This window comes from Tachyglossus aculeatus, chromosome 14 (assembly GCF_015852505.1).
Source record: "Tachyglossus aculeatus isolate mTacAcu1 chromosome 14, mTacAcu1.pri, whole genome shotgun sequence".
Classification (NCBI taxonomy): Eukaryota; Metazoa; Chordata; class Mammalia; order Monotremata; family Tachyglossidae; genus Tachyglossus; species Tachyglossus aculeatus.
In genome coordinates this window covers 36,523-48,587 of record NC_052079.1, presented here as the reverse complement: position 1 = coordinate 48,587, position 12,065 = coordinate 36,523, and the positions used below count along the sequence as shown (strand labels likewise).

The window sequence follows — 12,065 nt, the reverse complement described above, 5'->3', positions numbered from 1 at the left end:
CCGTCTTTGCCTAATGGTGACGTGTTTTCTGTTGATGCAGTCTTTAACCTGACCAACAATGTGGACTTGGACAACACCAAGAAAAAAATGGAGGCCTACCAGAAGGAGAACAAAGACGTCATTCAGAAAAATAAGCTCAAACTGGTGAGTTTCTCCTGTGGGTCTCTCCCTGCCCCTTTTGGCCAGCACTGGCCATTTCAAGGCCAGATGATTTAGCAGTGCTTCTTCCTGTCTGCAGTGGCAATAGTGGCAACAGCGGCATAATCCAAGTAAGAGTTGTCTGTAAAACTGGGCCAGACCCAGGGTGATGGGAAACTGTCTGAGGAGCAAAAGTGGCATTCTGGAGCAGGTGCTGCCAGGTTGGGATGATGTTGAACGCCAGCAAGATGGGTGGTCTGTTTGGGGCTGGACGCTAATGCCAGCTTTCCATCAGTCCATCAACCAAGTTTATTGCCCAAGTGAGCACCTCCTGGGTGCAGAGCACAGTGCTCAGCGCTCTAGAGAATCCAATCAAGGTTGAAGCTGTGATCCCAGCTGCCGAGGAGCCTCCAGTCCAGGGAGGGATGTGAACAGACAACGTTCTCTGGAGACCAAGCTTGGATGGCTGCCGGGGAAAGCTAGGTCAGGCCTACCCGGACGCAGAGAGTCGTTTCTTCCTCATCTGGAAGGAGAGCGGGATTCAGTCCTGGGCCTGTGTGTGGGGGCCCAGGAGGGAGCCAGGGAAACAAAGGCCCCATTTGTGCAAAACTGAAACACACTAATATTGGTGCAACAGGAAGGTCTTTTAAAGGAGGCCCAGTGTGGTGGCTGGGTTAGCTACTGATTTCTTAAAAATAATTTGCTAGTGCCTTCAGGTGCAGTTCACCCCTTTACTTGACTTTAGTCAGGAGACTATGGTGATGATGGTAATTGTGGTATTTGATAAGCACTTACTATGTATCACACACTGTACTAAGCACTGGGGTAACAATAATAATTATGGTACTTATCAAGCGCTTACTGTGTGCCAAGCACTAGGCTAAGTCCTGGGGTAGATACAAGTTAATCAGGTTGGACACAGTCACATATAATGATAATGATGGTATTTAATACAATTAGTTCAGGCACAGTCCCTTGTCCCACTTGGGGGTCACAGTCTAAATAGCCACAGATGTCAATTTCCTTTGCCATCTTAAAAAATGAATAGGGAGGAAAGATTTTGTAGAGTGCTAGTTTACTTGCTCTGCTAATTATTTATGGTATTTAAGGGCTTACTATGTGCCAAACATGGTGCTGAGTCCTGGGGTCGGTTCAGATTTGATTTGCCTTCTCTGGCCCATAGCACGCCTGGTGGTTTGAATGCTCCACCTGGAGAGGTGATGCTATTTAATGAGCACCAACTGCCTGCTAAGGCCCATACTGAGTGCTGGGAAGTAAGACACGGACCCTGGCCCCTACCCCAGTCTAAGAAAACTAAACCCTAACTTCCAAGGCCACTGGTTTTCCTGCTGGGATGGTTTCAAATGTTGTTGCCCTTAGAGGAGTAGCTGTTAGCTCCACTCTGCCTTTGCCTTCTACAATGTAGTTTGTTTGAATTTAGTGTCTCTCAGCTGGGGCCGTTCCCAGTGGAAGTAGTTGGCAGAGCCGGGATTAGAACCCAGGTCTTCCGATTCCCAGGCCCATGCCAGCTGTGGACGGGCAGGCTCTCTTGAAGGGAAATAAGGAACTATCATCACCGCCCGGGCCATCCCCAGCTGGCCCCGGGGATGGCGGGAGTGCCCCATTCTCTGGGGAGCCAAGGGAGGAGGGTGCTGGCAGACTAAGCCTTTCTATACATTCTGAGTTTCCTAACAATCCACACCCCTCGCTCCCCAACCCCCCACCCCTCAAACCTAATGTTATTGCTACAGACACGGGAGCAGGAGGAGCTGGAAGAGGCTCTCGCGGTGGAGCGACAAGAAAGCGAACAGCGGCGACTGTTCATCCAGAAAGAGGAGCAGTTGCAGCAGATTCTGAAACGGAAGAATAAGCAAGCTCTTCTCGATGAACTGGTGAGGGGGCTTAGCTGCAGGGCGGAGCGGGCCTGCCATCGCACTGTCCCCTGGCTTGGGCTCATTTTGGGGGCTCAGTGCAACAGCTCCTCCGTGCACCGTCCCTCTTCGGTACGGTCCGCCGACCTTCCCCGGGGGCGAGTGGCCGGGTGAGGAGAACAGCGGCAAGAGTGGCATTGCCTGGAATCATTCATTCAATCAATCAATCAATCCATCAGCGGTATTTATTATGAGCACTTACTCGGTGCAAATACTTGGGAGAGTACCCTCTCCACAAGGAGCTTTCAGATAGAGCCAGCGCTGAGGCACTAATAATGTTAATAATGATAATTGTGGTATTAGTTACGCACTCACTATGTGGCAAGCACTACGAAATGCTGAGGTGGATTCATTCTTTCAGTCGTACTTATTGAGCACTTACTGTGTGCAGAGCACTGTACTAAGTGCTTGGGAAGTACAAGTCAGCAACATACAGAGACGGTCCCTACCCACCTACCCAACAATGGGCTCACATACAAGCAAATCATTTTGGACACAGTACCTGTTCCATATGGGACTCAGTCTCAACCTCCATTTTACAGATGAGGTAACTGAGGCACAGAGAAGTTAAGTGACTTGTCCAACGTCACACAGCCGACAAGTGGCAGAGTTGGGATTAGAACCCAGGTTCTTCCAATTCCCAGGCCCGCGCTTTATCTACTAGGCCATGCTGCATCTCTAAAGGGATGGGCGGCGGGAGGGTAGACTGGATTGAGGCTGGCTGTGTTGGCCCACATCTGGCCTCCCCAGCTTCCCCAGGCTGGCAGCCTCTGCAGAGACCCGGTGCAGAATGGGAGCTGATCCATTCAGACTCAGCTAACTGGTGCAGTGCTCACTTCAACTGTCGATACAGCAGAGCAGAGAAAGGAACTCTCTCCCTTTTCCACTCTCCCTAGTTTAAGATTGGTCAGCCTCATTCATACAAGTGGCCGGTCTTTATCAGCAGCATTGTTTGCCAGATGGATGACCAAACTTGGAGACCACAGTTCTCTTTCTCCAGTGGCTGGGCTGCGTGGGGGTGAGCTCTCATTGCTGATGGTTTCTTCAACTTTCTCAAAATGTTAACCCAGCTACCCTAAGGTGATTCTCCTTGGTCAGGGGGCCCTTCTGGCTCCAAGAGAAAAGCTACAGAGAAAAGGCTTAAAGGCCAAATAGGAATTTTGTTTGCAAATGCAGAACCATTCAGAGACCGCTAGACTGTAAGCTCGTTGTGGGAAGGGAATGGGCCTGTTTTTATTGTTATTGTACTCTCCCAAGTGCTTAGTACAGTGCTCTGTACACAGTAAGGACTCAATAAATAAGGTTGACTGACTGGTTGAACAGCTTGATCTATTTGGAGCAATTTCAGGGAGAAGTCAACCTCCTGGAAGCACTGCAGAAGTGCCTAGAAAACACACCCTGGGCCTCAACAGCAAATTTAATTTCAGCTTTTTCAAATGTTAGTGTCCCTAGATGCCAACTTGCCAAACTTGCCAAATTTTCCAGTTCTCTTCCATGCCCTTAAAACACAATGAAATGGGTCCAAATCGGGATCCACATCCTTACTGGTGGGGCTGGGGAGTGGCGGCCAGCTCTGGGTGGCAGTGCCCAGGGTTGTGCCTTTTGGCGTAGTGGTTGTCAATATTTTTGGCAGATGTTGCTGTTAAAGAAAATCAAGTTAGAGGAGTACTTCTTGACTGTCTTGCAGGCTCGCTAGTTGACCAGAAGCTTCCATGGGGTTTGAGGGGAAGGTGTAACACTGTGATCTAAGTACTAGGGACTCTTACATTCTTGGGATGCTGACTCTCATTCTTGATTTGATTTGCTCCGTAGTGGGCAAGGGTCAGCGCTCAATAGTCTTCTGTTCTTTAATAAACATTTGTCAGAAAACCTTTCTCCCAAATTATGCCCTACCATTTGAACTGAAGAGCTCTACTGTAGGGTCTCCTCAGTAAAACTCGTCTTTTTTTTATTTTTCCCTCCTGACTCTAAAAGTATATTTTTCAATTCAGAGGAGCCTAGCATTACCACTGACTGGCTGTTCCTGAAATGCACTTGTCCAGTCCTTTTCTGAATCCTTTTTGTGGTATTTAACCCAGTAATCTGTGGCTGTGCAGTTAGCGTGCCATGAAGTTTGAAAAGATGCATAAACTCTGCAACATATTTGCCTTAGGTGAAAATAGGAATGATTTGTATTCTTACAGATTGCTAGAGTTTAAGTTGGGTAGCTGACCCTTTCCATAGCCAGATTTTTTTTTAAATGGTATTTAAGTGCTTTCTAGTGTCAGGCATCATACTAAGCATTGGAGTAGGTGCACGATAAGTCCCTGTCCCAAATCGGGCTCAGAGTTTTAATCTCCATTTTTGCAGATGAGGTAACTGGGGCATAGAGAAGTTAAGCGATATGCCCAGGGTCACACGGTAGACAGGTGACAGAGCCAGGTTTTGAACCCAAGTCCTTTGACTCTCAGACCTGTGCTCTTTCCACTAGGCCATGCTGCTTCCCAATTGAGTGGCGGTCTTAGAAATTCGTGGGCAGTTTAAACAGTACTTGGTTGTTTTCCCAGTAGCTTCTGTGCTGAAAAGAGGAGAGAGGGAAAGAGACTCTCCTTACATCTCTGGCCACATATATAAAAGCTAAAAATTTGTATTAAATAGCTTCATTTATCCATCCTGGACTTATTAGATTCCTGAGCAGATAAGGAAGCAAAGAGTTTGAATGTAGTATGCTTAGATTGCAACTTAAGCTCTTCAGTGGTTAAGAGATTAAAAGACTCCAGATCATGTCAAAATAATCAGCCTAGTTTAATAAAGAATTATTCACCCAATGATTTGTCTGTGCCTAAAACCTCTGGTGTATGTGCTCGTGTGTGCAGAGATGTCTGTTAGCAGTTGTAAGATTTTAAGTAGTTAACTATCATTTTATTACTTTTTCTGTAAATTTGGCTGGATTCCCTCAAAATAAGCCAGAAAATGAGAAAATAAATATGCTGTTGGTTGCTCTTACAATAGTGCCATTGTGCAAAGCAGAGCAAGGATCATTTCCAAACGGCCTCAGGTGAAATCTAATGGGAAACAATTTCAAACTGCTCTGAGTTCATTGGTGAAAAGAATGCGTCTTAGATCAACATGCGATCCAGGTTATACCACTGGGTAGTACCCCTTCTGTGATTAACTTCTTGTTTTTTTATTTCAATAAAAAGAGTGTATTTGCCAGTTGGAATGAGGGGCTTGTTATAGTGCCTTTAATGTGGATTTTATAAAAATGGTGATTTGCAGATTATTCTGATTTATGAGGCTCCCACAGCTTTTTCCTATTACACGGTTAGCATTCTTGGTCAAGTGTTTTCTATACAGCGAAGGAGTCAGTATGATACAGCCATGCTTAAGATAGTGCCTGAGATGAAACATTTGGAGATCTAAGGCCGCATCCCACCCCCCCGCCCCAGCCCCAAGTCTCACGTCTTCCCTCGACTTCTCTTGCAGGAGAATTCGGATCTGCCGGCGGCCCTGCTCTTGGCTCAGCACAAAGAGAAGTCGAACCAAGTGGAAATGCCCCTGGAGAAACCAAAATTAGTCAAACCAGTAACGTTTTCCACTGGCATCAAAATGGTAAGGCTGGTGGCCTGTCCTTTTCACTTGAAAGCTGTCTTTGCCAAACTGTCCACCGTTTATAGCGGGAACGGATGCTGTTAGGGCCGCCCGCCCATCGAACGGGCCTGTGGAGGTCACCACCCCAGTGAGTGCACTGCCGCTCCAGTCTCCCACACAGGTACCGCGTCTACTCGCGATTGAGTAAGTATCCCCATGGACCCCGTGGTTTGGGCGCCAAACACCCGCCTTCCTAGGGTGGCCCAAAAGACAGGCTGGCGTGTTTCTATTCAAAGGAAATGATTTTATTGGCATGTGTTGGGAGGCAGGAGACTGCAGAGGCTCACTTGGACCAGGAAAAGAGTATGTTTCCGTCCCTTCGAAACCCAACCTTCTGGAGCGCTGTCTCTGCTGGGTATCCTTGGCTTGCACCTTGCCCAGGAAGAAAATGAGGTCAGAAGGAGGCTTGGAGTCAGTGAGAGGTGGGGAGGGAAGAGAAGATGGGGCAGGGGTGGAAAAAGGGGCAGGCTACCCAGAAAATAGGCGGGATGGTGAGGTTCATGGAAGCACTGAGCGTCTGCAAATCGTTTGAGGCAGAGAAGGATGTGTTAGCAACTGGCACACACCGGGGGGATCTTTAGCAGTTTGGTTCCTGTGTGCGATTCCCCGCCTTTGGTCCACTGTCTTACCTGCCTGCATTGACCCACCTTAAGAAATAATGAGTTCAGAAATGTATGAACTTTTCAGTTTGGGTTGTAAAGTTACTTTTACTGATTTTTGTCGGATGAAAATGATGGTAGGAAGCTGCCGGAGTTTTTCTCCTTTCTCCCCTCAAAATCAGCCCCTAAAAGCATCCTCGATCAGGATTCTATAAATTGAGGACTAGAAGAGTGTTTGAACTTTGGATGTGCTGATGATTGAAGTTATTTTGACGAGGGCCCTTGACCTCCACAAAGCATTCCTGCTGACCACTGAAAAACCCAGCAGGCTAGAATATAATAATAATAATAATGGCATTTATTAAGCGCTTACTATGTGCAAAGCACTGTTCTAAGCGCTGGGAAGGTTACAAGGTGATCAGGTGGTCCCACGTGGGGCTCCCAGTCTTAATCCTCATTTTACAGATGAGGGAACTGAAACACAGAGAAGTTAAGTAACTTGCCCAAAGTCACACAGCTGACAACTGGCGGAGGCGGGATTTGAACCCATGACCTCTGACTCCAAAGCCCGGGCTCTTGCCACTGCGCCACGCTGCAGTGATAGAAAGTGATATACTTTCCGACGTACTGTGGAAGGTCCCTGGTGGAGCCAGGAGGCGGCTGGATGTACAGCCTCGCCTGACTCTGGTGCAGGCCCCACCGATCTGAGGGGTGAGGTGGGCCCTGGCCGTGGTGTTTCCATGGCAACCTGCTATCTGTGTGTCGGCTTGTCTTCGTTTTAGGAGCTGGGATTTTCACACCACTCTTGGGGACCAACTTGGTTCAGATGCCCTGGACTCTGTGTCTGGTCCATATCTCCAAGACACCAGTTGGGCGGAGTGGTCAGGTTGAGAATTCCCCGGCATAAGGGCCAGTGCTCCGTGGCGCAGGGTGCTACTTGCACCCGAAACACACTGCCATGTGGAGGTGGGTGCTTCCAGGCTGACGTACTGAGGGGCCCCCCAGCACCGTCTTCACTAGTCATGGGATTTCCACTGTCATAGAGCATGGCCTGTTTTTTCTTTCTTTCCCAACGGCCTGAAGGGCTTGGGCCAAGCTGGCTGACCCGCCGTTCCTGCTTGGGTTACAGAATGGCTTCCTGTCCCGGCCGACGGGCAGCAGCTGTTCCTGACACCCAGGCTGTTCTTTGAGGGCCCAAGATCCGGCCCGGCCCCGACGGGACCCCCAAAATAAACCTGACTCCCTGGTTGTCCCCTGGCAAGCCAGCTGCCGCCGCCTGAACATCTGCTCCTTTTGAGGTTATGTGTGGCGAGTTTGTCTTTCTCTCTGCCTCTCTCTCTCGCTCTGCCTCTCTCTTTTGCTATGCGCCTCTCTCTCCCTCCCTTTCTCTGTCACCCCCCCACCCAGGGGGTAGGAAACGGCTGTTCATTTTGATTGTGGATGAGTGTCACTTGAATCTGATTTTTTTCCAAACTACTCAGGGCCAGGAGAGAAGTACCCCACCGGCTCTATTACCAGCTTCTCTTCTACCTCTCACACTGTAACTTGGAAAGCCCATCAAGGCTCCATTCTGGGCCCCCTCCCTACTCACCTCAATCTATTCTCAGTCATTCATTCATTCTACTAAGCGCTTAGGCGAGAATAATCCCTCAGGAAGCTCATCTTCTTCCGTGGCAGAATGGCCCCCAAATCTCTCTCTGTCAATCGTTCATTCATTCAATCGTATTTATTGAGTGCTTTCTGTGTGCAGAGCACTGTACTAAGTGCTTGGGAAGTATAAGTTGACAACATATAAAGACGGTCCCTACCCAACCACGGGCTCACAGTCTAGAAGGGGGAGATAGACAACAAAACAAAACATGTAGATAGGTATCAAGTCATCAGAATAAATAGAAATAAAGCTAGATGCCCATCATTAAGAAAATAAATAGAATAGTAAATACGTACAAGTAAAATAAATAGAGTAATAAATCTATACAAACATATATGCAAGTGCTGTGGGGAGGGGAAGGAGATAGGGTAGAGGGGATGGGGAGGAGGAGAGGAAAAAGGGGGCTCAGTCTCAGTCTGTCCAGCACTGACCTTTCTCCCTCTCTGCCATTTCTCATCTCCTCCTGCCTCTCAGATATCTTGGCATGGATGCCCCATCCATATCTCAAAATCAACATGTCTAAAACCAAACTCCTCAACTTTCCTCTCAAATCCTCTCCTCCATCTAGCTTTCCCATCACTGTTGACCTTGCTGTGTTCTCCCTGTTTCTGAGGCCTGCAAACTTGACTTTATCCTTGACTCCCCTCTCTCTTTTGACTCTCTTGTTCAGCCTTCACAGAATCCTGCCAGTTTTTTCTCTGCATCATTTCCTGGATCTGCCCCTTCCTCTCCTCCAAACAGCCACTACTCTAGTCCAGGCATATCCTGGCTGGACAGCTACCTCATCGTTCTCACTGGTCTTCTTGCCTTCAGCTCTCCTCTCTTCAGTCTGTATTTCGCTCTGCTGCCTGGATTATTTTTCTGAAAGGTTGTTCTGCACACATTTCCCCACTCATCAGAAACCTACAGTGGTCACCCATTCCTCTCTGCATTAAGCAGGAGCTCTTCTCTGTTGGCTTTTAGGTACTGCATCAGCTCTCTCCCTCCCCCTTATCTCTCTCTCTCTCTCCCACTACACCCCAGCTTGCTCTTTTCATTCCTCTCAGGCCAGTTTATTTAGCTTTGTTCTTGTCTCTCTCGCCACTGATTTCTTACTCAAGCCCTTCTTTGTGCCTGAACTCTCTCCCTCTTTGCATTTGGCAGGTTACTGTTGTTGCCAGTTCCAAATCCTTTGGAAATCACGTCTGCCCTAAGAGGCCATCTCAGATTGATTTTTTTTTCTTCTTCTCAGGTCCCAGCCTCCCAACTACGACCTCAGCACCTATTCACTCACAACCACCTAGAGCCCCTTCTTACTTAGTGGTTTTCATACTCTGCTATTTAAGCACTTCTTCTTCTTGTCTCTAAATCCTCACGGGCTGGCTCCTCCTGTTAGAGTGTTAGACCCTGAGAGTAGAGACCATTTCTTCGATCTCAAATATGCTCTCCCCAGTGCTCGGTGGGAAGTTTTGCACATCGTGTGCGATAGCTACTACCAATCAATCGTAGTAATGGAACATTTACTGTGTGCAGAGCACTGTACTAGGTGCTTGAGAGAGAACAATATAATAGATTTGGTAGATATGTGATTGACTGGGGGGCAGGGAGGAGGTGCAGAGTTTGGTCCATGTAATGGTGGGAGAGATCACTTCCCATGTGTGGCTGTCTCCCCCAACTTTGTCCCCTCCCCAGTGGCCAGTGCATTGGACTCCCCAAGGTGTCAGGAAGAAGATGCCTGATTTCTGAAAGCCGGATCCCGAGACTGGCCAAGGGTGGCGGGCCATTCCTTTGGGAGACTCTCACGCTTCCTCTGATAGTTTGTTCTTGAGCCGAAGCTCCAGACAGACTTTTCCCAAGCAGGAACGAGGTTGTCAGCGCCCAAGTGTTCCATTTGGCCACAAGCTCGCAATCCAGGTGTTTGTTTAGGGGCAGATGTTTGCTTTTGGGGACAGATGTCTCTGGGGCCCACAGTGCTCTCTGGGCTCTTGGCGGGGAAGTGTTTATGCTCTGGGGGAATTTGACTGGCCACTTGACCTGGCAGCATTCTTTTAACTGGACAGATGTCCCCTGTACTTTCCCAGAGACGATACGCCTTCCTCCCTCGCCCCCGAGGGAGCTCTGTGCTCTGGTCTGAATGACCAGCCAGGAGACATCCCCGTTGACACACGGGGGTGAGGGGCTGGGGGTTCCTTGGCCCCACTGGATCACAGACGGGCATTCTCCTTTACCGCCTGCACGCACCACCCACCCAGCACCTAACTACAGTCCCATGATGTTCTTGGGGCGGGGGATGCTGACAGAACTTGGAGATCTGTTCCCGGTACTGAAGAAGGCTATAATTTCAGGGTGAGATGAAAGGGACATACACCGACCTCCTGTAAATTATATAAACACAGCCGAGACAGATGTCAATTCGTGAGGAGGGTCCGTGTCCGCCGGGCCGGGCTTAATGATCGAGCTGGAGCTCGTCGCATTCCCCTTCCCTTTGGGAGTTCACAGTCCTCATCCATCTCTGGAGATGGGGCTTGGCAGGAGGGTGAGAAGGGAGTCGCTATCAATCAGTCAGTGGGATTTAAATTAGTCCCTTCTACTTAGACTGTGAGCTCTAGTGGGGCATAGATTGTGTCCACCCTGATGATCTTGTATCCACCCCAGTGCATGGTACAGTGCTTGGAACATAATAAGCATTTAAAAAGTGCCACAGTTATTTCCTGTGTGCAGAGCACTGAACTAAGCACTTGGGAAAGTACAGTTGGTAGATATGATCCCTGCCTATGAGAAGCTTACAGTCTTGTAATGAAGTCTTGCTGAGGGCTTGGAGCTTGCCTGCTGAAGAAGGGAGTCGGGAGGCAGGGGGCTGCTACACTGGTGTCTCACCCTGCTTATGGAATTCCCTGCGTGTGCAGAACGGAGGATTGCAGCAAGGAGAAAAAGCTCTGAGAATGGAGGTGACAGGTGATGAGGAATCGTGCCCAACCTCAAGAATCAGGAGACATCAATCACTTACTAGTTTGACAGTGGAAAGGTTCCACACGCGGTCTTTTGGCAAAGTGAGTGTCTCCACCCAGGAAGGAGTGTGATTATGCAGTTGTGAATAGAAAATTAAGAAGGGATCAAGACCACTGAGTGTTTACTTCTATTGCTGAATTGAGTCCGCATGAGCCTATTGCAGTGCTAGTAGTGGAGCCGAGTTGTTAAGAATAATTGTGGCATTTGTTAAGCGCTTAGTACACATCAGGCACTGAGCTGAATGCTGGGGTATATACAGGATAGTCAGTTTGGAGCTAGATGGCTTGCGGAGGACACGACTGAGTGGGGAGTGGAGTCTTTTGCTGAGCCGTTTGCGTATGCTTCCCGCACTACCCCTTGGCCATACCATCTTGGCAAAACTTTTGTTCCACCACGGTCACCCCGTTTCCTACAGCTTCTTGCCCTCCTACCACTGCAGTTGTCTCTGAGCTATTCCAAACATGCCAGCGGAGCCTGGAAAGTTCCTGCAGTGGATCTTTAAAACCTTTCTTTTTGCTCTTTTTTTTTGTTGTTCAGCCTTGTCTATTCACTGAACAGCAACTGTTTGGGGCCCACTGGTGCCCGTTCTACTCCTGGGCCTTTTCTGAGGAGATGAGTTGCTGCTGCTAGACTGGTCGTGAGTGAAACCCCTTGGCTATGATCTATCTTCCAATGAGAGATGAGATGTGGCTCACGGGTGGGCAGAACCGCTCCAGAAGGTGACCGTGATACCCAGGCCACCCGGCTCAATAGAAGGATGGGCATTAGTTCTTGGGAATCTGGCTATGACATGCAGTCTCCTGCCAGCCACGCCAGCCTGCTGGCTTCCCTACCTGTCCACCCTTCGTCACTCCCAGGGGAAAGGGACTGTCGAGGGAGCAGAGCTCGGTGATTGCCCTAAGCATTAGCAGGGCAGTAGGGTGTCCTGAGACTCTTCCTGCATGTCCAGCAGGGCACTACTGCTGCTTTGTTCTCTCTCCCACCCAGACATCTGCCTGTGCTCCACTCATGCCGGCGAGCCTGGGGCCGGGGCAGCGACTCACTGCCTTTAGCTCTCAGGCTCGGGTGGGCCCTTGGGTTGTCCCCAGCACCCCTGTCTTTCCTGAGTGTAGCTTCCGGCCGGCTGGA

At 49.1% G+C, this 12,065-nt stretch overlaps 1 protein-coding gene across 1 annotated transcript in view; it reads left to right on the top strand.

Annotated features, from left to right (window-relative positions):
* Window positions 1-12,065, top strand: part of MNAT1 (MNAT1 component of CDK activating kinase) — a 76,935-nt gene that overhangs the window by 44,366 nt on the left and 20,504 nt on the right. The window contains exons 4-6 of the mRNA XM_038756189.1: window positions 41-144; window positions 1,890-2,030; window positions 5,535-5,660. Of these exons, the coding sequence (XP_038612117.1) occupies window positions 41-144; window positions 1,890-2,030; window positions 5,535-5,660 (371 nt within the window). The remainder of the gene's footprint in view (window positions 1-40; window positions 145-1,889; window positions 2,031-5,534; window positions 5,661-12,065) is intronic.